General features: G+C 41.2%; 4 protein-coding genes across 5 annotated transcripts; 2 read left to right on the top strand and 2 right to left on the bottom strand.

The window, feature by feature from the left end:
- Positions 1-3,982, bottom strand: si:dkey-27i16.2 (regulator of cell cycle RGCC-like). The gene is made up of 5 exons (XM_031319735.2): positions 3,822-3,982; positions 2,546-2,710; positions 1,845-1,925; positions 1,195-1,257; positions 1-654 (listed from the first exon to the last, which is right to left on the bottom strand). The coding sequence occupies exons 1-5, from the start codon at positions 3,841-3,843 to the stop codon at positions 647-649; spliced, it is 339 nt and encodes a 112-aa protein (XP_031175595.1). The 5' UTR covers positions 3,844-3,982; the 3' UTR covers positions 1-646.
- Positions 3,983-7,344: 3,362 nt separating this feature from the next.
- pcdh20 (protocadherin 20) lies at positions 7,345-10,774 on the top strand. The gene is made up of 2 exons (XM_031319729.2): positions 7,345-7,488; positions 8,043-10,774. Exons 1-2 carry the CDS (start codon positions 7,345-7,347, stop codon positions 10,572-10,574), a joined length of 2,676 nt encoding a protein of 891 aa, XP_031175589.1. The 3' UTR covers positions 10,575-10,774.
- A 2,482-nt stretch (positions 10,775-13,256) lies between these two features.
- Positions 13,257-19,499, top strand: plp1a (proteolipid protein 1a). 2 transcript variants are annotated; one of them, XM_031319733.2, is made up of 7 exons: positions 13,257-13,527; positions 15,447-15,633; positions 15,774-15,930; positions 16,248-16,416; positions 16,638-16,711; positions 16,819-16,884; positions 18,839-19,499. In XM_031319733.2, the coding sequence occupies exons 1-7, from the start codon at positions 13,524-13,526 to the stop codon at positions 19,001-19,003; spliced, it is 822 nt and encodes a 273-aa protein (XP_031175593.1). In that variant the 5' UTR covers positions 13,257-13,523; the 3' UTR covers positions 19,004-19,499. The 2 variants fall into 2 exon arrangements, with proteins under 2 accessions (XP_031175593.1, XP_031175594.1); XM_031319734.2 differs by lacking the exon at positions 18,839-19,499 and adding an exon at positions 17,296-18,680 and having other exon boundaries at positions 13,261-13,527.
- A 2,577-nt stretch (positions 19,500-22,076) lies between these two features.
- On the bottom strand, positions 22,077-26,815 carry rab9b (RAB9B, member RAS oncogene family). The gene is made up of 2 exons (XM_031319685.2): positions 26,673-26,815; positions 22,077-24,095 (listed from the first exon to the last, which is right to left on the bottom strand). The coding sequence occupies exon 2, from the start codon at positions 24,036-24,038 to the stop codon at positions 23,427-23,429; it is 612 nt and encodes a 203-aa protein (XP_031175545.1). The 5' UTR covers positions 24,039-24,095; positions 26,673-26,815; the 3' UTR covers positions 22,077-23,426.
- Between the last annotated feature and the right edge of the window lie 436 nt (positions 26,816-27,251).

The following is a 27,251-nucleotide window of genomic DNA, read 5'->3' as shown; positions in this document are numbered from 1 at the left end:
TTCAATCAAAATGTAGCTTTATTTAGATGTGCATTCATCTGTACAACAATTTATATATATATATATATATATAAAACAAATAATATTAACGAGAACTGTACACTGGAAATGTCAGCACATAAACAACTTTTGATATTACACAGCAGATCTAAACCCCTTGGACTTTAAATTAGTTTGAAACTAAAGTGCCATCTGTAATTTCTAACAGCCACCTTTACAAAAAAAAAATATATTATATATATATATATGCCACTGAGGATTAAGGGCCCTTTACTGGCATAGTACGTATGGGGATTTTAAATGTGGCACGAACATGCTTTGTTTACTCTGAGCAGCGTTTTCTCGTACGCCCCGGACAGATGGAAGCTTTGTCTAGTTTCAGGAATATGTCACACATCGCGGATGCTGGAGGGACGTCATCTTGCCGGCTGGACGCGGCGTCGCCAGGGGTCTGAGGGTGTTCTTGCATTTTGGAATGGTGTGCCCTTTTAATTTCTGATGTTAACCTTTTCCCCTGGAGCAGCCAGGGGAGCTTTTGCTCCCTCAGATCTGCTCTGGTGTAGATCTGCCTGTCTGCTCGGCAGTAGCCAGCCATGTTGCCCCCGGCCTGTTTTCCCCCCCTCTGCGTGGCTCGCTTACTCTCTGTTCACATCTCTGCAAAAGATAGAGGAAGAGAAAACTACAAAAACTCAGGAGCCAGAATAAGAGAAAAAGCACAGAGGCATATTAACAGACACCCAAACATGCCCTATGTGGACTACATGGACTAATAGATGAGCCTTGTGAAGATACAGGGAGAGTTACGATTTATTTGTAACATTAATTCTCTCTGCGTCAAGACCACTGATAGCAGCGGATGCATGTTTTGTTCTTTGTGGTTTGTGTGTGTGTGCACACAGGTCTCTGAAACACCACTGCTTTAGTACTGATAGCAGGATCATGGTGCTCATGTAGCCAAGTATGCTATTATCACTAAAGGTTGTGTAGATAGTCCACCTTAGTCCCCAGACATGGTATTTACACAGAAGAGGTGCTCAGAGACTACTAGGCACTCTGTTTTTCAATGTGTAACAAACCCTGCACTCTATCTGGGTCTCTGCCACCATTACACACACAACCTGCTGGCTTGTCAGCTTAAGTGCAAAAGGAATAGAGAAACTATGGGGGGGGGGGGTTATTCTCTTAAATACGCACCTGCTAGTTCCTGGTCCAACATGTCGATAAAACTCTCAAGTTCCCTCGTGTCTCCCAGCTTGGCTGCAGGAAGAGGACAGAAAGAAAAGGAATTTGAGAAACGTGGCCCAGTTCAATGGCATTTCCTTTGGGCCAGACGCTGATCTAAATCACAGAATTACATATGAATCAAACTGCTTTTGGACTAGCAAAACACTTTTTCAGCTGCTTTTTTACAAACTGAGACGAGGCTGACTTTAAGCGCTGTAAAAACCCAGACAGCTTAATGGATCCCACCAGGAACTCTGTTGTAAATATCTTCAGGTATTCTGCGTAAACACAGAGCGAATGACATTGTCTTTGTGTTCATCCATTGAGATTTAACAGTAGTCGTCTGTGCATCTACATGCAATGAGATGTAACCACTCTCATTCATTTACACACACCTGAGCCAGTCTCCCTGCTACATAACAGCACAAATAACCCCTGCAGGAGACTTGGAAAGGGGCGAGACACCACAGCAGGGGCTTTGTTGTGTAAAAACAAAAGAGCTCCCAGCCTGATGTAGAGGGTTTTTGTGTGGCTGAGATAATGATCAGAGCAAAAGTGATAGTGATCACTGTAAGAACGAGGGCTATCTGGATGGAGATGGGCTGATGGGAGTCTAGTACCTTTCGGTGCCAGCGTTATGCCTGCTGTGTGAAGCTCCTCCTCGCTGGTGTTCAAACTGTTTCCCAAAGAAGCTTCACTGCCTGAGGGGAGAGGGAGGCGAGGAGGGGGTGAGCGCAGATAATAAACAGACGGCAAGCACTAAAGGCATGCAAATGATCCAACAAGAACAATGACAATTTTTGAACAAAATGCAGGAGTTGCACATAATAACAACATGCAGTAAAATGAAGGTAAGCGCTTGTTCACTGTTAGCCACTCCCGAGTGGCAGCTTTTGAAACATTAGGGGGCCAAAATACTTTCAATAATGACGACGCATGGGAGCAGAAAAAAACACTCTTCTTTTATCTTCTTTTATCTCATAACTATTGACAAACGCGGAACTACAGCAGCAGCAACAACGACAAAAAACAACAACAGACAATTACAGGAGTAATTGCAGTTCATTCTTGTACACGGCTATTGTCATGAGCAAAAAGCCACTTTAATAGAAGTGTACAGGGATGTGTCCTCTTGTGCCACTAATTTCATGAAAATTAAAAGTGTCAAGCTGCAGTTGTTTGGGCTGATAAAGGGGCTCAATCAGCACCTATGGGGACCACCAGCAAATGATGCACTAAATAATGTCCTTCTTGCCCCGACACTTTGGACAATAAGCAAACATGATCTTAATCACAGGAATATTGTTCTAGTGTGACTCACTGTAATCAGAGTCCTCGACTCCGCTGTCGTCGCCCAGCCCTGTGCGACTTTTGGCCTGCTGCAGGACGTGCTGGTAAGCGTGAGGTTTGCTTTGAGAAGGGGCCTTCAACTCCTCCACCACATCCTGGAACTCCTGCAGCAACTCGCCCAGCTCTAGCTCCAAGTCTGTGGAAAACGTGACAGCAGTTGGGAGAGAAACCACATTACTCCACTAAAAGAAAATGTTAAGATCATATCAAGTACTGTACTACAAAACAACTTCTTAGATCTTGGATATTTCTGAATATAAGAAATTACGGTAACACTTTTCTTGAAGGTATCTACATAAGAGTGACATGACACTGTCATGAACACATGACACTGTCATGACATTCATGACACATGAACCCTAACCCTAACTCTAACCATAACCCTAACCATAACCATAACTTGTCATGACAAAAACCGAATGACACTAAAAGAAGTGTTATGTCATAAACGTTTATGACTTATTTATGTTTATGACACGTTCATGACAGTGTTATGTCACTCTTACGTAGATACCTTCAAGTAAAGTGTAACCGAAATTGCTTATAACACAATTATCTTGGTAACAATGAAATTAAAGCTAAAAGCCAAAACCTGCAGTTGAAGTTTATGTCAGTGGGTTTTATCAGATAACTTGATGTGTCATAATAAACCTAACAGCTCATAAGGCAAATAAAACCTCTAACAGCCTGTAAAACACCTGGTCTGCTAACTGCGATACATAAATATTACAATTCAAATCTAAGTTTTATGCTTTAGGCTGAAATAAAAACATCACTTTTGTCAATTTCTTAAATAAATGTAATTTCTTCAGTAAATAACGGAAAAATTTCATGAATATGATAAAGCTTTCACAATCCCCTATGGGGTATAGGAGTAATGCTAGTAGGTTGCAGCAAACAAATAAAAGCACATTAAAAAATGTCAATGTTTGGGAAGTTATGCAATAAAACAGCCTTCATAAAATTAGTTTTTTTATGTGTGTATATGAAAAAATATACAGTAGATATGTGCCATGTAGCCAGCTCAAAATATAACAAATAAAGCAGGCTACATGATTTCCCAAACTGCTCATGTGTGTGATGTGATTTATAAAAAAGATTAAGGAAAAGTGGAATTTGAGGAGGTTAGAATTTTGAGGTTTAAAGCCTCTGCGAAAGCATTATACAGGCGTTAGCTGTACAGGCCTATGATCACCATCACTGAATCACCATTTCAAACTAATGGCTCAAGTAGTCGTTAGACTCACCTGCGGTAATGTCTGAGGTCATGCTGGAGCAGTGAAATGAAAACACCACCGGGATGCTGCTGTGCGTCTGGGTTCAGAACGGTTTAACGCTGACAAGCAGGATCTGTAAGTTTAATATAAAGCCCTACCCACACACACTCACACACACTCACACACGTTCAGCTAGCGGGACCAGCCAATCATGTCGCAGAAAAACCTCAGAGGTCTACTGTAAATGGAAAATAGTGGGCGGAAAGTTAAAAGAAAAACCGTCCGCAAATGAGACAGACAGAAAGAAGCTGTTCCATAACTACAGGTCGACTCGAGGCTTTCCCCCCCCCCCCCCCCCCCCCCATGCTTGGAAAGTTAGAAAGAAACTGTGTGTAGACTTTAAAAGTGGATGTACCCGTTTAGTGTTCATAATATTTTAAATGTTACATTAAAGAGTCATTCTGAGTTTGAGTGCTTTATTGAAGAATAAAAACGGGGATGATGATCAATCGACAAACGTAGTGTGCGTCAACCTAAAATAACATTAAAAAAAAAGAATCGACATATTTTTTACTTAGCAACATAGTTTTGATTGGGTGGATTTGTACGTTCTTGTTCTTGATTCTGGGTGGGTTAAAGTTACTTGAATAAAAAGGTAGAAGAAGGTTTTTCTGACAAACAAAAACTTTTAAATATTATAATTCACCTGTGAGAGGTGCAGTACTCTGCTCTGTCGACAGAGGCCCCTCAAGTGCAATTTCTGTTTAAACCCCCAAAGAACAGCTGTATGCCTACAAGTCCGTGTGTCATATCATGCCATTATTAGTAGCTGTGCATGTTTACCACTGGTAGTAGTATTCTGATCCTTTACTTAAGTAAAAGTAATACCATAGTGTAAAATACTCCATTATGGCAAAACTTAGGCCTATGATACATAGGCTAATAAACCTTTGAGTAACCTATATTATTTTTAAAGGTGTGATTTGTATTGTGTAGCATTTTAATATGTAGCTAATCAAGGTGGGGTTGATTTTAATTACTTAATATAGTTTAATCTATTTTACATTGTACATTAAGAATTGCGTTAATGCAAGACACAGAAGTCATATGCCTGCTTATTGAATGATCATTTCTATCAGTCACACACCAATCACAGCCACTCACATCAAGATTCAGATTCAGAAAACTTTGTCTGTCATGACAGAAAATCGTCTTAGACGTGGCCTCAACATACAGTGCGAAAACAAACTAGGACAGTAAACATACAATAGCTTGTAAAAAAATAAGGCTGTCCATTTAAAGACTCCCTTCACACTGATCCCTGCTACTCCAATGCTGCCTCTCTCACTGCTGCTTGCAAAGCTTTGCCTTCACTCCACCACCCCAGACAACGAATACCATGACTTCTTTCGACAATCTTTACTATGACTATCTTGGACATACTATACTATGACTTTCTTACTTCTTTCGACATACTATACTATGACTTTCTTACTTCTTTCGACATACTATGATTTTTTTTCCGATATATATATATATATATATATATATATATATATATATATATATATATATATATATATATATATATAGATAGATAGATAGATATGACATTTTATCACTTTTTTCGACATACTAGACTATTTTTGACATACTATACTATGACTTTATCACTTTTTTCAACATGCTATGATTTTTTCGATTTTACTATACTATGACATTTTATCTCCATTTTCAACAGACTATACTATGACTTTATCACTTTTTTCGACACACTATATGACTTTTTTTCAACATACTATACTGACTATCACTTTTTTCGACATACTATATTATAACTATTTTAACATACTATCACTTGTTTTTCGATATACTGTACTATACTATGACTATTTTTGACATGCTATACTATGACTTTTTTCAATATTCTATACTATGATTTTTTTTCGATATACTATGATTATTTTTGACATACTATAACGTTTTTGTCACTTTTTTCGACATACTATGACTTTTTTTGACATACTATACCATGACTATCATTTTTTTGACATATACTATGACTTTATCACTTTTTTCAACTTACTATACTGTTACTTTTTAATCATTTTTGACATACTATACTAATACTTTATTACTTTTTTAGACACACTGACTTTTTTTAACATACTATGACTATTTTTGACATACTATACTATGACTTATCATTTTTTTCGACTATAGGGCCTACTATGCCTTTTTCCACTTTTTTCGACATACTATGACTATTTTTGATACTATACTATGAATTTCGGCATACTATACTATGACTTTTTCCGACATACTATTCTATGACTTTATCCCTTTTTTCGACATACTATACTATGTCTATTTTTGACATACTATACTATGACTCACTTTTTTCGACAAACTTATTATATTCTATACTATGATTTTTTCGATATACTATGACTTTATTACTATTTTCGACATACTATACAATGACTTTTTTTGACATACTATACTATGAGTTTTTAATCACTTTTCAGCATACACTATTTAACGTACTATACTGTGACTATTACTTTTTTCGACATACTATATAATGACTTTATTACTATTCGACATACTATACTATGACTTTTTCGACATGCTATACTATGACTACTTTGACATACTATGACTTCATTTTTGACAACCTATGACTGTTTTATCACTTTCATTTAAGTCCTTACCCTAAAACTCCCATTTGAACTTCCTTCATTGCTTACTCTTATTATTCGCATCCTTCATCTATTTCCCACTTTTCCAACTATTCATACTGCTTCAGCAGCTTTGTTTCATACATTGGTGTTCAACATTTCAATAAAATTCATACTAATTAAAACCACTCCCACTTTTCCAACTATTGTCACTACTTCTTGCGCATTTAAGCCAGCAATGCAGTGTAGCTTCAGCTTTTCAACACACACGCATTTTCTGCAGGAAATGCATTTTCTAGTTTACATACATGTTCCAATGTGAATGCAGCAAGAAACATGAAGCATTGTTAACACTGTTATTGGTGTTATTTATAAAAGATGCATTGTAGGGGCGCCTGGATAGCTCACCTGGTAGAGCGTGCGCCCCATGTACAGAGGTTCAATCCTCGTCACGGGCTGGTTCAATTTTGACCTGTGGCCCTTTCCTGCATGTCATTCCCCCTGTCTCTTCCCTTTCATGTCTAAGCTCTATCAAATAAAGGCCTAAAATGCCAAAAAAAAAGAAGAAAAATCTGAGAGGAAAAAAATATATTCAGAGACAGTTAAAATATTGGAGAAAAAAAACAGGTGGCAGGTGTGTTAATAAAGACAGGTGTGTAAGCACATTTGGTAATGGCACATTAATCCTGTCCCGTACAGTTTAGGAGGCAGGCTATGTACACAAGCCTCATGCTTACTCATTTTTCATTCTTTAGCAATGCATGAGTTGCTATAAAAGCATGTATTCAAGCCATGCAGGTAAACCTGTTGTTCCTCTGACTTCTCCTGTGTCAGTCTGACACGCTAGGTAAGTGTTGTAGGAGGGGCATGTAATGAATTATGCCTTTAGCTGCTCAGGTTTAGGTTGCTGCCTCTGTCCTCAGCGTTCACTCGCTGCCGGGGGAACTTGTGTAACATGTGTGAGGGCGATGGGCCATGGGACTCCTGATAATATGAACTGGGCTGGACTACTGCAGGTCAGTGAGTCAAAAGCAATGCAAGGATTATCCATTGTGATGGTGTCTAATTACTGAGTCAGTGTTTCCAATTGATAGAAAAGGTGTAACTGGAATGCTATTCGTTAGTGTAGCTGTAGAGGCTAAAAAAAGAGGAGTTTTGGGGCTATATAGGCTAGGCTATATAACTTATCCCCATTCAGAGCCTCTTAAAGATAAAAAAAAACTTAAAAAATATTTTTGAAAAGGCTGAAATATATACAAATGTGATTATTTTTGTAAAGCCAAACACATGCTTAGCTATTTACTTTTTGTTTTTTGTGTGTGTTGGGTTGTGTAAGAGTAATTGGTTGGAGATAAGTGAGGAGCATCACATTACCTTCATTGTACAGTTGCCTGCTTTCAAAAGGGGTCATTGAGGCATGAAGTTTAAACCTTATCACCACCAGGGAAAACGTCTATACTAAGTCAGTTTCAAGTGCAACAAAAGGACAGTCAACATATAGCCAAAATAAAAAAAAAAAAATTCTGCTTCTTTATAAAAAAAAATGTTTGTTTGTTTCTTCTTCCATCAGAATTTGCTGGTTGTGGTCCATCTGCAGCAGATCATATGTGGTTCTGTCCGGTTTTCTATCCCAGAGGAACAGGAGCCTGGTATTCTGGCGGGCTCACTTAGTAAACACTTTCCACCTCCTTACCATCTCCTGACCCAGGAGTATCTGTGGACGGACAAAAACACGGGGAATTTCTACACCACTGAGCAAAAGATGGATCGCGAGGCCCTCTGCCCCGAGGAGACAAAAGCTGAGGAATGCATTATTTTACACAATGCTGTCGTGGGGCCCTCAGGAGACCTTATACAGTTCCCTGTAATCATAGAGGACATCAATGACAATGCACCTCATTTTGAAAACAGTGTAATACACCTAAGGGTGTCTGAGGACGTGAATGTGGGGACCAGTTTCTTATTGGATGACCAGGCTCAGGACAGGGATGCCGGACATAACGGCAAGCTTCATTACCACCTAAAAGATTCCGATGGAGTTTTCAGTTTAAAGGTGGAAGAAGACGAACCCTTCATCCTGCTAGTTGTGCAAACAGCTCTGGATAGGGAGACGCGGGACCTGTATCAGATGGAGCTGGTGGCCACTGACTGTGGCTCAGAGCCTTTAAGTGCTACAGCAACTTTAATAGTCACAGTGACAGATGTTAATGACAACTGTCCAAGCTTCAGCTCTGACAGCCCCCGCAGTGTCACCGTCCCCGGAGACTCCCCAAAGAACATGCTGGTTGCTCAGGTCAGAGCCACAGACCCAGATTCAGGTCTGAATGCCGCCATCGTATACTCCCTCAGTCCCAAAGTCTCTGAGCGGGCCAAGAAGCTCTTTAGCCTCGACAGCCTCACTGGGCACATCAGACTAACACAGGACCTCCAGAGTGACAACACCGAGGAGCTGCTGTTGAAAGTGTTAGCTAGCGGCCATCACTGCCCCCCAGCAGACACTCGGGTAACAGTAACCGTGCTCCCCAAGGCGAACCAAGAGCTGACGTTCAAGATCAGGTTCATAGCGGAGCATCAAAACCAGACTGTGGTGTTACCAGAGAACCAGCCCCCCACCGTCTTAGCTGTTTTAGAGCTTCATGGTGACAGCAGCTTGAAAGGCTCATCTCTTGCCATTGAGAGCGAGGTGCCTTTCACCTTGAGCCCACAGAATGGCAAATATCTGCTTTCCACATCAAAGCCCCTAGACTATGAGATGAAAAGCGAACATCATATTTCTGTGGTAGTGCATGGGAGATCAGCTGAAGGATCTGTGATCGCTCCTTCCAGGCGTGTGATCCGGGTGTTGGTGGCAGATGTCAATGATAACGCTCCACAATTCCTCCAGTCACACTACCAGCTGGAGGTGGAGGAAAACAACCAGCCAGGGATGTCACTGCTGCGGGTCTCGGCGTCAGACGCAGACGGTGGATACAATGGCAGGGTGACCTACAGGCTGGACAAACACACGTCTACCATATTTAACATTGACCCTGTGACAGGTCAACTGTCTGTGTCAGCCTCTCTGGATAGGGAACAGCAGGGTGTACACAAAATCACTGTGTTTGCACGAGATAGCGGCTCTCCTCCCTTGGAGTCAGTGGCCACAGTATCCATTCGTGTTCTGGACCAGAATGACAATGCACCTGTTTTTCTAACCCCTCACTTTATCTTTTTTATCCCCGAGAATGTACCACCGTTTGCCCAGGTGGGGAGGGTTGGGGTGACGGACCCAGACGAAGGAGAGAATGGGAAAACAGAGTTGCATGTTGTAAACAGCAGTGGACCTTTTGTTGTGGATAACACCCAGGGGACACTGCGCACCACCACCCACTTGGACCGCGAGACAGACGACCGCTATGAACTCTACCTGCTTGCTGCCGATCATGGGCACCCAGCCGCTTTGACTTCCACTGCCAGGGTAACTATCTTTGTGGAGGATATCAATGACAACCAGCCAAAAGTAATCCTTCCCAGCAGCAACTCCTCATGCCAGACTGTCTCTTCAGCAACGAATGCAGGCACCATAGTAACAAAGATCTATGCCGTCGACGAGGACTCAGGGCTGAATTCGGAGATTACATACACTGTTGTGGCACCGAAGCCAGTGCAAAACAGCAGCCCCTTCCGGGTGGATTTTAAGACGGGGAACATCACCGTAGCTCAGCAACTTCTACGGAAAGACCTGGGAATGCATCACCTGTTCATTGTGGTCAGAGATGGGGGGAAACCAGCTCCACTTTATACCACCGTCTGGGTTAATCTGTTGATCAATGAGAGCATGGGGCCCTGCCACTTAGACAGGGCGCCCACCTGGACAGGGACATCTGACTTGGTTCAAACCCCCTCAAAGGCCCCCATCTGTGAGGTGGAGGACACCAGATCTGCTCAGCTGACACTGTTTGTAGGCCTGGGTATGATGCTGGTGTCCACATGTTTGTTTGTGGCGACAGCTGTTTTATACCTGAAGCAGAAGAGGAGAAGTCTACAAGAGAACAAGAGAGGGCACATTGAGGAGAATGAGATTCCACTCAGGCTCAAAGACAAATATTACTCTGACGGCTAACAGAATGAAGCAAGCAATATGTGTAATCCTCACTGGCACTTTGTCAAGGATGAAATCAGCCTGTGAATTAAATACATTCTGAATATTTGTCAAAGGCTTCTTGCATTTTGAGAATCAAATTCGGTGAATTATTCTGATAGTGTATTCAAACACTGTGAAACTGTGACATTCTGTGGAAACAAAGCAGATACATTTTCTGATAAACTAAAAAGGTGATCTGATAAGTGAAGTATTTGAAGTTACCAGCAGAGACTTGTAGACAAATATGCAACACTGTAATTTGACCCAGGTGATGTGTACAGTACTAGCCACTATAAGATAAAGCTTATTACAGCAAGGCATTGCTAAAATACCAGTGTTACAGTCACTGTCTTTAGGGATTATTATCCATCATGCCTGCAGTGGGAAGAAGACTGAGGTAATGGTCCACTAAGTTGATTGGGTCTTTCTCAGATTTCCGACTCAAGAGTGATGGGGAGTCTAAAGTATTTAGACACATAAAGGGGTTTAATGTTCCTCCGGTGGGGAGGTGATGAAAGTCTCTCAAGAAGCAGCTCTGAGACGACCGCAGGAGGCGGACTGCAGCTGTGGACAGGTGAGAGGCGGCAGAGGAGAAGCACACCACCATCTCAAGTCACCGCCTCACACCTGTTACCCGATAGCGCTGCTTCTCACTCAGAGCTGGATTACACCCAAAAGGCAGAAAAACCTATACGGTACTGCACCCAGTAACCCAACAGCTTGTTGTTTTGATGACAGATGTTTGGAGTGAAACCACACTGTGTTCAAAGAAATCTTTACAAAAGGCACTTACTCTGATACATTTTTAAGCTGCAGAAACAATTGAGATATCAAAACCAGGTTAAGTGATGCATAAAGTATGAATGAGTCAGGGTAAAATGTGTTTACAAATCTGTGAACACACAATTACACAAAGAGGGCAGGCTAATTGTCTTAGCTTTCACAAAATAACATGCTTTTTTGTCCTTGCGGTATAATAAACTATTGAGCGATCCTTTCATGATACACCTGTGTTAGAGGAAAGGAGGAAAGCCACGAGTCAGAGGTTGTAAAACAAAATGTACACCTACCTGGTTAGTGGAGAACAAGGCTTGTATAACACGAGTGGTGATTCTCTGAGGATTTCTGAGCTAGCAGCTCCAAAATAAATAATCTAATAGAGTTGTACTGTGACACCAACTACAATAACTGAGAGGAAATAAAGGGCCACATAACAAAGTGGCAAATTAAAGAAGCCTTTTAACATAAGGAGTTACATATTGCGTTAGATTAAAACATGTACAAATTACTATTAAAACCTTTGTGGTTCATAAAAGACATTTTTGACCTGGTTGTCAAAATGTCTAACATCCTTACAGATTAGATTTTTAGAGCATCACGTTTAAATAGATTATTTTTGACAAAACTGACTTTTCTCAAGAAAATGAATAGTAAACGTTATGTGCCTGTTACTGTAAAAAAAAAGAAAAAAAAAAAAGAAGCTATGGCAGGAGAAAGCCTGCCATCTACTGGACACAGGTGAAGCCAAATCTGGCTCTTTATTTCTGGTATTTTGCCAGAGGGTGTAGATGAATCAGAGGACAGTCTCTCACTCAGTCACAGTCAGGTCAGCTGAGATCATCTCATCTTAATCAAATTCAGTTTTTTACTAAAGCTGAACATTTGGTAGTGGGTTATGGGGTTGCATGATCTGATGTGGCCAAAAGAAAACAGCTGGCACCAAACCAAATACCTGTGGATTATTTCTGAGAAACACATCAGGGGTTTTATGATCACAAATGACACAACAATCCAGTCTAATTAAAATAACAGTGATGTTTTTCTTATCAAAGAAACTCCATTTAGTGATGCTGGGAAATACCCCTCATTGTCCCACAACTACAGGCTGAAAGGGCATTATCTGACTTGAGCAACCCACGTCTTTTACATGAAAAAATAAAATTGACTGAGCCTTTGCAGTGGCTGCTCCAAACCTCTGGAATAGTTTACCTATTCATATAAGAACATCTTGGACTGTTGAAACATTCAAGTCCTTGCTTAAGACCCATTACTATGCATTGGCTTTCAATTCAAGTTGAGCTTTGACACCTTGACCCTTTTCAACTGTTGATTATTTTGTATTGTGTATCGTTTGTGTATACTATCTATAACCTGAACATACTCATGGTCTGTGAATGCCACTTTAAACTTTGCTTTAAAAAAATAAATAAATAAAAGGAACATTCCAGAAGTAAATAGACCCATTTAAGAGATAAAGGATAAAGCACATATCAGTTTTGCCAGCTGGGATCTTTCTATGTTCAGTACTGTATCTCAAACACTGCAGTCAAACTGATAGTATCTCACAATTTCTTAAGTGTAAAAGGATCACCTGACTGTCTACAGGCTCGTATTGTTGGTGTAACTTCATACAAATGACCTTTACTGTTCATGGACAAACAGGTCTCATCATTCCCATAGACCATCTGCATGATCCCTGGTTTTGTTTATCAGGCTGAACGTATTACCATGGGATTTTAAAGCAGAAGGCCTTGAACAACCTATGACTCTATCCCCTTGAGGCGTGATGGCCAACTCACAGAGGAGGAAATGTTTGTTAATATGGGAGGGAAGAGAGAGAGAAACGTTCCCTCTTCTGTATTTGCATAAGAAGTTGCAAGTTGCTCTCTTTATATGCGTCAACAATAAACTGAGGACCGTAAGAACCTTGACCTCCTCATTATTCTCCGCCTTGAAGTTCATTGAAAAGCGACATTGTTTCTCTAAGATTGCACTTGCAGTCATCAGCGGGTCTGTCCATTGTTGGGGGAACAGAAAGCGAGTTGAGGTTGATATACGGGGGCTGGAGACCAGTTGCGCATATCATCAGCGGACCAGCTGCAGTGCAGGCAGCAGTAGCCAACAGGTCCTGAACGCATCCTTCCAGACATGGGTAAGAAACTCCAGCCATTTATTAGCTTTTTAGCACATAGAATACGTCACATTATCAAATCTGCATTGTATTTCATGTGATTGCACGCCGATATGAATGGGACTGTGAAAGGGCATCAGAAGTTATCAAGGTTTTATTTTTTGTCACTTTAGAGGTCGGCTACTCACCGGCTGATGCTCCACTGATATAATATGAGATTTATTTCATGCTCGAGATGGCAGGGCTACTTTCAGAGGAGCCTTGTCGCATTTGCTTTCGGTCGTAATCGTTCTCAATTTTTAAAAAGCCGAACTTGTCCTCAGCTTTGCATTTTGTACCAGAACGAGGTGTGTATTTTCATTTGAGTCACAGAGAGCCTGGGCAGCTTGGTTCAGAGGGCTTCAGCTCTTTGTTCGGGCTGGTGATGTCATTAATTAGTTCATTGGTACAAGGTGTATCTCAAGGCGTGTGGGCTAATACTGGCTGGACTGTGTGATGTTTAAAGTTCTGAATCCTTTTGTGACCTACTTTTAATGCAGCTATTTCCTACCTAATAGAACAACACTGCAACAATCTGTCTGTTATTTGCTAGTTTTCTCACAGTTTATCTTTTAAAACTCCCTCTTCCATGCCACAGTAAAACTATGCCATCTGAATGACAGTAATCCCAGTTTGCCTCTCTCTCACTACACACAGCCATGTAGAAGTGTTCAATTAAAGAGCTATCTATTTGCCCCTCCTGCCATCTGTGTTTACTGTAATGGTACCAACCAGTCTGTCTGCTTCCATTGTGCGTGTGTCTGTGTGGATGCACGCTTGCAAGCGTGTAATGGCACACATGCACACAGTTGCATTGTTTGTTTATAGATTTGCTTTTTCCATCCTTTTCCAGCACAAACAGCTCCCCACTATCACTGTCTTGTTCCCATGTCTCCCCAGAAGGGTGTGTGTGTGTGTGTGTGTGTGTCAAGCATAGAGGTTCCTCTGGCCTTTGTTTGCTTGACATTGGTGGCCCTTGTACCCCCATGATGGTGCGAGACAAAGAGTGTTGTCTCTGCAGTCACAAAAGCAGCCTCTCTCTCTCTTTCACTTTGTTTCTCCTCTCCGTCCTCCCCCTTTTCTCACACTCTCCATGTTGGGTGGTGAATGGAGTCAGGGTGCGAGCCGGGGTCAGAGCAGGCACATCCCCATGCCCTTGGCCCTTTGGCATCCATTCAAACAGCACATGACTATTAAGCAGAATGCACAGCTTTGCCAAGTATAAGGGAATGTAAGGGAATGAAAGTGTAAACAGCTGCGGCTCGGTCCACAGGGTCAAAGTAACGTTAATTCAGCTTTTTAAATGAAACCTTATTTACCTCTAGTTGTTATCTAGGTATGCAGGTAGTTTCAGTTTTGTGTGCCCAGGTTTTGAGATCTCTAAGATTTCTGCCTCCACCCCAATTCAATTGAATTCCGCATGATATTCACACCATTAAAAAATGACAGAGTTCCTCCTGCTCTGGATAATCCAACTATCACTATGGAAACTGTTGACAGGAAGTTCTGTGAATCATCCAGCATAACAGAAAAATATTGATTGAATTATTGCGGGTCGACAGAAAATTAATTTCAGCAATATCATCATTATCAAGCATCTCTTTGGGTAGTGGTAGGACAAAACAAGACTTTCAAAGACGTCGACTTGAGCTCTGAGAAACTGCGGTTGACATTTAACCAATTTAATCAATAATGAAAATGGTATCAGTTGCAACCCTAGTTTTGAGCAGCACAAATTCAATTCTATATTTCCTTCACTGTCTTATGCTTTACAAGAAAACACCTACCCTACATTGTACTGGGCTTAGGCTCATTTTTTACATTGGAACAAAGCCTGTCTGTCATATTGCATCAGTTAATTATGTGCCCTGACTTTCATGGTGCTGCGTCTTGACTAACAGGTTGCTATGACTGCTGTATGCGCTGTTTGGGTGGGGTGCCATACTGCTCTCTGGTCGCCACACTGCTGTGTTTCTCTGGCATTGCCCTCTTCTGCGGTTGCGGGCACCAGGCACTCACAGAGACAGAGAGACTCATCGAGACTTACTTTGCCCGTAACCTTCAGGACTACATCACCCTCGCCTACATGTGAGTGGTAAATTTGAGCTTCCATCATTAGAGTGACATCTTTTTAACCTTGTGATGGGATTTCCTGGGATTTAGTGTCTATTCAGAAGGTTTAGGTTCTTTGTAACCCTGAGTTTTTCCTTTTTTTCTTTTCTTCTTAGCATCCAATATTTCCAGTATGTCATCTATGGTTTGGCCTCCTTTTTCTTCCTCTACTGCATCGTGCTGTTGGCCGAGGGCTTCTACACCACAAGCGCTGCCAAGCAAACCTTTGGAGAGTTCAGGAGCACCATGTGTGGCCGCTGCCTCAGCTCCTCGGTGAGAGGGCCCGGAGTGGGACAAGTAAAGGGGATTGGAGAGATTGGATGGGATTAATACACATATCACTCCCTGGTGGGTGCTGAGCCGAAAATCTTAAAGCTGCTAAAAATCTTTGGGGACATGCAAAGATAAGCATACAGTGTGTGTTTGAGCGGTGGGGGGGCTGAGTGGTTGGTAGAAGAGGAGGAGAATAGAGAGTGAGATAATAAGTAAAGCTAATCAGAGAAAAAGTAAATGTGTTCACTATCTGAGTCACTGCTCATATATACACTCAGATTATGTGCATCAGTTTATGTTTATTCCTCCTCTTACAGTTTATTGTGATGACATACATACTTGCTGTGCTGTGGCTGTTGGTGTTTGCCTTCTCCGCCCTGCCTGTCTACTTCTTCTATAACATGGATGCCACGTGCCACACCATTGATGTTCTGACTGAGACCCCAGCGAGTATCAACCAGCTATGTGTTGATGCAAGACAATACGGTAACACGACATCTTTTGATGGCAACAAATGAGGCTCTCGATAATCATATCAACACATTCCATGAAAAGGCCACTTTGGGAAGTAGGGAAGTCAAAAAGTATTAAAAACGAACAAAAACATTGTTGCATTTGGTCTTTTCATATGATTTGTGGACAATGAGAAAAATATTGTCTCTGTGCTTAAGAGATAGAATTGAATAAAGGAATTTGATTTTGAACAGGGCTCCTGCCATGGAATGCAGTGCCAGGGAAAGCTTGTGGTATGACTCTGTCCACTGTTTGCAAGACCAGAGAGGTAAGAACCAGGGACTAATTGCCACTCTGCAGTCATGTTCTATTTGCCTGACATGAACTGACGACACATGTCGTCACCACTAATGCAAATCTCTTATTTCCTTTCAGTACCAAATGACCTATGACCTCTACATTGCTGCCTTCGCCGGTGCAGGCATCACTCTCTTGGCTCTGGTGAGTGATTATGCTTCAGCTGGGGCCAATTTGGCTGCGCTTCCACAGTGGGGTACAATAGCGTTATACTGTATGGCTCATGTGACTTAGTGACGCTCAAAGTGTAGGCGGTGAGGCATCTTAGGCCTCCATGACTGATGATTTTTGTACTATTGCTCTCTGTTCCTCTTTCTCAGCAGACACAAACATCATAATAGTGCCGTAATGTCTGGTGGTTTTCCAGCCAGGCAAATGGTTCCCATTATACTCTCATGCTCCATTACAGAAGCTGTTATACAGATGGTATCTGTTATCAAATGTATGCCATTAGCAGTTAATCATAATTTCTTTCTTATTTCTAGAGTTTCTTGTGTATTTTTCTCCTCTTTACTTGTTTTCTGACACTCCCTGTCTCTGCTTGTCCTTCCATAGCTGACCTATACTGTGTCAACCACCTATAACTTTGCGGTTCTTCGGTATCTGGGGAGAAAGGGCATAGGTGCACGGTGTTAGGCTCACCAGCTTCCTGTCTGCTCTATCACTACTTCACCACCAACATGGGGATTTAAAGGGACTGCAACAATTCTCTCCTCCCACATCATCTGCACAGAACCACCTCTGGTCATGGACTCTTTGTATTTTTACTTCTCTTGTTGGAAAGAGTATTATTGTTTTATTTTTTTGTTTTTTTTATGTGTGTGAGGTTCGTCTGCTGCATGTACATGCAGTGAGTCTTAATCAGTATTTCCTATGCCATGTCACCAAAATATTTGTAAATTATTCCTCTTCTTGCTTGCTGACCTTCGTGTCTAAAATTCATTTCTGCTTCCCCTTGCACTCAAAATAACAAATAACACAGCACTAATAAATTAACATATGTAAGAAATAACCACGAATCTGCAATACATGTGCTGCTAGAATGCAGCTGTTGCAGAGAATAGGGATTATAGGTTACCATGGCTACCATCCTTCACATCTGGTTGCCATGGTGGCAGACAAGCATGCATTTGCAGTCTCACGCTGACCTCAGGACTTTTCTCACGGGCTGGAGAAAAGCCTCAACAATGGAGTCATGCCCATTTTTAAAAGCTAGACAATAAGGAGCCAGTTGTGGGGGCCACCTGCGCTACGGGTCTCTGCTAAGGGTTATATTACATGTCAAGGGAGAGGTTTGTCCAGACAAAGAGAGGGTAAGACCTCTCTAAAGCCTCAATGCAGCTCTTCTGGGACAGCAACCACACACACACACACACACACACACCATCCACATGCTGCTGCATGACCCCCACCTCCCTCTCAATAATTGAAGTGATGGAGTCAGACAGAGTGAGGGGGACTGAAGGAATTTAAAATAATAGTTTCTTTCTGACAAAGGGACATACTTGTTTAGTTTTGATCTAGAAAGGTCTAAAATCATTTCTCATAATTTTGAGATGGCAAAAGCACTAGGTGCTAACTTATCGAGTGACCTCGTATTATTAGACATTGTTGAGGTGCGACTCCCCCCTGCTGTTAATGCATGACTGAGGTACTTTTATAAAGATAGGACAGCTTTGTTTTGTCTCTTATTCTTTAGAAATTTTGTTGTAGTTATTGTATAACACATCTTTTTACTTACTGTAGCTGAATTTACTACTACTTTTACACTTTGGGTATTACTAACAAATGCCTTTGCAGCATAATAGGTAGATTATTCCATTTGGTGTAAGCTTTACCCAGCTCTGAGTGGTGGATTTGTCAAATGGCAGCTGGCTGTTTGATGATTATTTTTTTGTGTTGGTAAAATTTGATAATAAAAAGAATATTCTTTTGAAGTATTTGTGCAGAGTGCCTCTGAAAACCTTTGTTTGTAGTCTGTGTGGAAGTGCGGTGTCTGGTGGTGTAGTATCACAGTGTTTAACTGGTGCTCCATCCTTGGCTTTCTGCCATGACTAGGGGCCAAGGTGTTTTGTATTCTCTCCTCTTGTGTCCACAGGTGCACTGTTCTCTGCACTTGGCTGTGAACCAGGTGTACCTGAGGAAGCTGATGCACAAGACAAAAGAGGAGAGGAGAGTCTATGACCTGTATGGAAGGTTGCAGAGTGACAGAGGGGGGACACTGGGTTCTCCATACCCTTCAAACACATCTGACATCTCCTGACAGCGCCTCCAGTTTCGCAGCAGGAGCTCTTCATGATGACCATCACAGTTGTTGTTTTGTAAAGTGTACAACTGTATAGTACTTGGTAAATTGATTCCCTTCATTATTTTGTTTTCATTAAAATATAGGCTATTGTGTCATGTAAAGTCGTAAAATGGCACAAATGCAGTTGGGAGCCATGACAGTCCAATATGTTGTATGTATCTCGTATAATGTTCTGCATTGGACCAGTGTCTCTAGAATCTATACTTTCTGTATATTTCCTTAAGTCAGGTTGAATGGCAGACATGATATATATATTTTTTTCTGCCCAGGTCTGATTTCACCATATGCGGTGCATGCTTGATTTACTTTTTAATGAAGAGGGAATAAACAATGTTCACTGTGTCCTGGGTTACCACATATACTTGGTCATTCAATGACATTTAAGCTTTCGTGTGATGAAATTCAAACAAAGTGCATTTGGGGATTAAAATTCAAGACCTGTTTTACTCATGATTGTGCTAAAAAATGTAGTAATGCTTTGTTGAAACACTGCTGCTTATTACTGCAAATATTCAGGCTTTTTTTTTTCCTGATGAAAAGACTGCTAAAAGGTGGAGAGCTGAGGTGTTCTGATTAATTTGAGTGACCTATTTTAGTTTTTAAAATAGTCATTTTTAAGGCACATACGTTTAATGAATTTTCAAGGCATGAGCACAAAAACCACAGACAAGATAGTGTCTCCATTTGATATGTTGCATGTTTTATTTGTAGCCAAGCACTGGAGAGTATTCATCGCTTTGCCAGCATGTTGGCACAACCAGTCTTATCCTCTGTAGTGCAAAAAGAGGAGTTAAGGGAAGTTGTCCATTAGATCAACACGTAATCAAGATGAACAGTCTAACTTTCACACAGCTTTAATCACACTTATGGGTTGAGCACTGAGGGTGAGACAGACGTTCAGTGTCATTTTGTACATTAATATAAAATGATGCCCTTTGCAATTTACATAAGCCATTAATATGGACAGCGCAAAGAAATATGTTTTTACATTCTTAAATATTACAGCAACATTAAAAAAAATACTGACAAGACAGGGTTGCAGTGAGATGAGACAGCATCATGAGAGCAACATACTGTAGGGTTATGCTACCAGTTTATACAAGTACCCACTGATTCTCAGGTAACTATAGGTAGGCTACATTATCTGAATGGATCAAAACTGAAATAGTACAGTAAAGAGAAAGTATTCAGTTTAATCCAGAAAACATTAACGCTGACACATGATAAGCTAACAGCCCTTATTTTTGCTTTGAAGTAATGTAGGCTACCAGCTTGATTTTGTTACAATGCCCTACTCAGTTCACAGTTAATAAAGTTTCTCTCATATTGCTGCGAGTACTAGTACTCAACACACCTTTACAGTAATCATATGAACAAGCTGTTTATTTTAAGCCTACATTAAACCAAAGAACCATGTAACAAGTAAATCTGACCGTACCTGATTAGATACTTTCACAGTGAAGCTCTTGCAATGTTCACCATTAGTCTGCACACATTGAAATATGATGCAATGTTTGACTTGAAAGGCAAATCTCAGGCTGAGAGAATACACAAGACCTCCAACAAAACAGAAAAAGAGGGTATGAGAACATGCATTATAATAAGAATCATGGTGACTGTGCATTCAGAAGATGAAAACACTTGATCTTATTTATGCAACAGGTTTAGTTGTTTGAGTAGACAGCACAATATAATATTGTTTCAGCAGCAATCAAAATACTGATGAGAATGATTTTAGACCATGTTAAACTTAGTTTGAAGCATTGAATATCAGCACATTATTTTTTCAAACCATACAGGCAAAAACAATGCCCTCTGATAGCAGTAAAACCAAAGGGAGCCTGTTTTTAAAAACATTTAAATTAAAGTACCATCCAGCTGAAATGAGTAAACATTGTTAAGTTGTCAGAATATTTAGTTATACGTTTCACTCAATACTGTTAAGAATGGACAGAAGAGGTGATACTAATGTTTGCACAACGCATTAGTAGTAATGACCCTATCCTTGTGTTCAGGCTATTTCACATTCAGCTGAGACCTAGAATGACCAGACCAGGCACAAGGCATTTGGCCCCCCAAATTCAGTTGACGAACTTTCGAAAAAATTTGGGGACTTCAGGCCTCTTTCACACTGTCTGCGTGGCCTGAGCGTGTCATCTGCGTGGCGTGTCTGTTTTTATTTCGGCTCCCAGGTTAGAGCTTTCACACTGCCTGCGTGACACGCACGTCTCAGGCGCAGCTCGAGCCGCGCCGAAAACGCGTGCATGCTAGAAATAGAACCGACGCCTATTTTTCACGCGACACGCAAGCGTGTTGGAAGCATTTCCAAGCAAAATAGAATATGAAAAGATGTTTATATGTAATTTTGACACAAATGCATATTAATAAATTGAAAGTCTCTAGGTTTTGACATAAATGCAGATATAAATGTCATTTAAAAAAATAATAATTATCGATTTTCAAATATTGCACCTGTCAATACAGAACTATATATTCTGTAGCCTATTTTGCCATCAATACTGCCGACGTCTTTGCTGTAATTAAATCAGTATATATTTATGTTTAACATGATGTATACTACTGCTTGAGTGTATTTTATCAATGGGAAACATACATGTGTACAGACAAGGCTAGCAGCAGCAGCGCCGCATCAGACACCTTTCTGGTGTGTAAAGACATAGAAAACGCCACGCACCTGACACGCAACAGAAACGCCACGCTCACGCCACGCAGCCAATGTGAAAGAGGCCTTAGCCTCAAGTGTGTGTACATCACTCCTCCAGGAACCTAAGATCATCTAATCAGTTCCCTTTAGCTATTCCACAGTCTCGAATGAAAAAAAAGGGTGATCGTGCCTTCTCCGTTGTGGCCCCGAGACTCTGGAACAAACTTCCCGTTCATATTAGGTCCTCCTCTACTGCCAAGATCTTTAAGTCTCGTCTTAAAACACATTTTTATTCTTTGTCGTATGATTTAGTTTAGGGACATTTGTGTGTTGTTTGTATGATGTTCATTGTATCTATATTTGTATTGTCTTTGTTTTTATAACATAATATAACTTTGTACAGCACTTTGTTCAGCCTAGGTTGGTTTTAAATGTGCTGTATAAATAAATTGACTTGACTTGACTAATATATCAGGAAAGCACAGGAGACCTTCAGAATAGGTTAAAGGACTGGAATGTTGAGGCCAGACACGCAATCAACAAGGCAGGCACGAGATTACAAATATGCCATAATTATGAAAATGATTGTTGATTCTGATAATTACAACCGCCTCTATACATCAGGAAAACAGACTGAAATCAGCCCTTGATCGAACAGAATATCACACGTCTGTAAAAAAACACAAACAAAAAAAACACATCGGAAGATAGAAATGTGCTTCACAGAAAAATAAACAGCGGTTTATCAACAACAGCAGCAAAAGCAGTATTATGTTTTAACTTCGAGAAACACTGAAACAGGCCCATGTACATAAATCACGGGAAATAAAAGTGATCTATTAATACCTAGCTCGTACACCTGCCACATCCAGCTACACAGTAGTGCAGTGGTAATACATATAATAGACAAATGAATAAGGGCACCACATTAGCATGTACCCAATGCTTACAGTCAGAGCTGCAAAATGAAAGTTTACAGTTCCCTTCCCATCGAAGACAAACACGGTCATCCTGCTTTTTAAAGCAGCAGCAGTATTTTAAGTTCCTCGTACCTCAAATCATATTGGTCATCATACTGATGTTGGGGCTTCTCATGCATAATATCTGCCTGGATTGTGTCCAGAAAATACATTAGCGCTCCACTTTTGCTGAAGGATCTGATAACAAGAACATGTGATGTTGTATTCAAAGTCCATTTAAAACCCAGGAAAATACGCTCATGGATGGACTGTTGAGCAGTACCAAGAACAACGGTATGTTGATGTGCCAAAGTGTGCTCTTGTGTAGAGTGTGCTCTTCAAGAGAGGACTGGTATATGCTCTCATCCACTGTATTATTTAACAGTTTAATCATTTGAATTAAAATAAATGCTCTGAAAGCACAATTTGATACAACTCCTGCATAGGCAGACAAAGCTGACGCTGGGTAAAAATGTGTTTGTGCAACACTACTGAAAGCAGACATAGTACAAAGGATGAGTGTGCCTGTTACAGTGTGCCTGTACCTTGGTTAGAGCAATAATTCAGCTGAATCATTGACACAGCCCTCCTCAGGGCAGCTGCATCTTATCCACATTATGTTTAGGGGATACTGTACTCAATACCTTGTACCTACAGTATGTGTACCATTAACAATATCTGACTGACTCTGAAAACTGCCATGGGCAGGTTTCAGAGAAATAAATTAAGACAAGGTGGATTCACACCTGACCAATCAGCAGCAAGACGTGCGAGAGGTTTTGCGGTTGCCATGGAGATCGATAGTACTACTCAGTAGTGCATGGTCAATCTGGTCCTCAGCAGCCAGAACCTCCCTGACAGCTGCCTCGAACGCAGCTGTGACATTAGTGTCATCCTTAGCACTGGTCTCAAAGTAAGGGCAGCAGCCGTTCTCTTCACACCAGGCCCGTGCTTCGTCCTCGCCCACCTCCCTCCGCTCCATGTCTACCTTATTGCCCAGCACCACAAAAGGGAACCGCTCAGGGTCTTTAACATCCGAGTAGTACATGAACTCCTTCTTCCAGCAGCCGAGATTCTGGAAGCTTTGCAGGTCGTTTACAGCAAATGTGAGCAGGCAACAGTCGGCGCCTCGGTAGAAAGGTGTGCGCAGGGACTTAAAGCGCTCCTGGCCTGCTGTGTCCCAGATCTGAAGAGTGACCAAGCGCCCATCCACCTCCAGGTCCCGGTTTAGGAACTCCACGCCGATGGTGTGAAAGGACTGGGAGTCAAAGCGGTCTGTAACATAGCGGTTCATTAGGGAGGACTTGCCCACTCCACCGTCACCCAGCAGGATCACCTTCAGGAGCAGGCTCTTCCCGCTCATCATGTTTCCTCCCACCCAGCAAGGCCTCCACACCACGTGGCAGACCAGGGTCAATTTAACCTAGAAAGAGGAAGAAATGCAAAAATAGATATTTACTACACATTTAAAGGGAAATGCAAATCACTACTGGGGAATAGGAAATGAAACATTCTGAATTCTCAGCCACACAGTCTGTGGGCTTGACTTCGCTGATGATCCAGTGTAAATACCTAGGGGAAAAGACTGCTGTTTGAGCAACATTTGCATTTAACCTAAAATGAACCTTACTGACAGCAAATGAAAGGGAGATGTGTAATGGTTGACTAGTTTCAGGGATGAATGACAGGGGTGAAGGACTGAGATATCTACCAAAGGTCTCTCGTTGGAGCTTTGAGCTAAAAGACTACAGCTTTGTTGTTTACTACAAGACACACTAATAGGCTTGGGCCGGTGTAAACAACGCCAAACTCTGGACAGGACCGGTATACCGAATTTTACGACTAGGTGTCGCACTTGAGTCAGCCGCTCCCTACTGCGCAACACTGCAAGCAATACAAGTTGGATTTAGTGCAGTGACGCTGTCGGCACAGGTTGCTAATGTAGTAGTGTTGACGAACTGACCGAAGAGCCGGCTAATTAACCCGACTCGTGTCACTGAACCGGGAGAATCGAGTGCCATACGTCAAATGAACCGACACACTCCTGTTTTTTTACCTCATTCGTGCCGTTGTGTGTAGCTGGTATTCATCTGCTACTGTGTGTGTAGTAATCTAGCTCATTAGCGCCTCCACTGGAGTGGTGGTAGAATCAATCAGGAAATGGGCTACTGAATGAGATCGAATGTAACCATGCAACCGCTAGAGTCTAATGTAATCAAGCGGTGTCTTGGTTCTCGGCAAGTTTGAGTTATTAACCAAGCCTTGTTTCTGGTGCATCTTAGATGATTGTGTTCATGGCAATTCACACATTATCGATAAGTACATCACATACAAATACATGTCATGTTATCTTGGTAGTTATGTTAAGTTAAATGTTAAAGAAGTGAATGTTGCTACATGGTAGGTAGGCTGTCACGAGGAGACCGTGCACCAGGCTACTGAACGAGACCGTAAGGACCGTAACCGAGGGTACTGCATGAGTCTATATTCAAACGGGTGTCTAGGTTCTCGGCAAGTTTGAGTTATCAACCGATCCCAAAAGCCTTTATTTCTCGTGCATCTTAGATTATCGTGTACATAGAAATTCATAGGCTACATTATCGATGGATATCACATACAAATACACGTCATGTTATCTTGGTAGTTATGTTAAGTTAATTGTTTGTTACATGGTAGGTAGGCTGTCACCAGGAGACCACGCACCAGGCTACTGAACGAGACCGTAATCGTGCCTAATGCATGAGTCTATGTAATCAAACAGGTGTCTAGGTTCTCGGCAAGTTTGAGTTATCAACCGATCCCAGAAGCCTTTATGTCTCAGGCATTTTAGAATTGTGTTCATGGAAATTCATAGGCTACATTACCAAGGGGAAAGTATTATATCACATATAAATACACGTAATGTTATCTTGGTAGTTATTAAGTTAAATGTTAGAAGTGAATGTTGCTACATGGTAGTTAGACTGTCACGAGGAGACCACGCATCAGGCTACCGAATGTAATCGAGGCCAGTGCATGAGTCTAGTGTCGGTCAGTATGAGTGTATAAATAGTATGTCGAGACCGAATGTAACCGTGCAACCGCTCGAGTCTAATAATGTAATAGTGTAATCAAGCGTTGTCTTGGTTCCTGGCGGATGAAGTAAACACCCCTCATGCCTAAACTTAACCAATCCAACCAACAAAGGCAACGAGTACTAGCCAATCAGAAGCAGAGTTGGGCGGGTCATGCTTTCACCATCCTAGGAAAGGGCTCACTTGTGTGTTGTTGTATTTTGAGAGGCTTGACTACAGTGTGAGTCACATATGTATAAAGGAGCTAACAAATAAAAAAATGTTACCGTAATGTTGTTATTTCTTTTTGTTAAAATGGATTTTATAAAATTGGTATCGAAAAAAGTATCGTTCAGGAACCGGTATTGAATTTACGGTAAACGTTACAGTTATCGAAGATTTTTTAATGATACCCAGCCCTACACATCTAGCTATATGCTTGCCAGCTAGAGCGTGGGACATGAACATTATCCTACCTAATTTAATACATCAGTTTTATGACATACAGTATAACAAGTGCAGTGTTGGAGTCCTACGCCACAACAACAGGGGCGAGTCAGGATCATGAGCTGACACGACCACAAACATGCTACTGTTGTCAACTGTGACAGCAGCTAAAAACTCTTAATAAAACTGCTTCGTCGATGGTCTCAGCGAATGTGCTTCAGGGCAGAAGTTAACTAGCTAGGAACCGAAACAGGTAACAGGCTTTTGAAAAACTATATTGCAGCAAACAATAACACTGTTGTGTAGCGGCTGCATCCCAGCCAACTAAAAAGCTAGCCGGCTAGTCTGGTGGCTTGTTGACATTCTATCCCGGCCAGGCTAACCGTTAGCCTAAAAACTATTTTTAAAAGCAACAAAAGAACAACTGTTGCGGTGAGGTGATGTATTTACAATTGAATCCATCTAATACAAATAGAAAAAAAACATGTGTTTTCACTCACCCTGTTCCTAATAGTTAATATTTCGTGGTCCGCCCCATGGATGTATTAAGAGCTCCCCTACATCTGACTGACATGAGTGTCGTGACGTGCGCGTCCCCTTCGAGAAGCTGCACGTGCACACCGCCCAGGCGAACCAAGGTCCAAAAGCCCGTAAAGTTCACTTTCGATAAATATCAAATGTGTCTCTGTGAGGTGTACTCATGGCTACATGGCTAGTGAATGTTCAAATTTTACGAGCCACTCAATACATTACCATTGTTTTTTAGGCTAGTGAGTGAAGCAAATCTACCAGCCAGTTTCATATTTTACCAGCGTTTGGCTAGTAGATGGTGCTAATTTTGAACTCTGCATATAAAGTATTTTAATGTTGGTAGCCTACTTTAAGTACATTTTTCTCTTGATACTTCTGTACTTTTAAGTAAGATTCACACCAGCAGAGGATAATATATTTCAATGGTGCCCTTTAGAGCAATACAGATTTGACAAAGGTATACCTGCAATTACCTACATACACCTCTTTTTAGTATACGATGATACGAAAATAACGAATCTTTTTTTTAAGTTATCGTTTTACATAAC

Source organism: Sander lucioperca, chromosome 1 (assembly GCF_008315115.2).
Source record: "Sander lucioperca isolate FBNREF2018 chromosome 1, SLUC_FBN_1.2, whole genome shotgun sequence".
Taxonomy (NCBI): Eukaryota; Metazoa; Chordata; class Actinopteri; order Perciformes; family Percidae; genus Sander; species Sander lucioperca.
The sequence above is the reverse complement of the archived record's forward strand: the minus strand, read 5'-3'. Positions and strand labels throughout refer to the sequence as shown.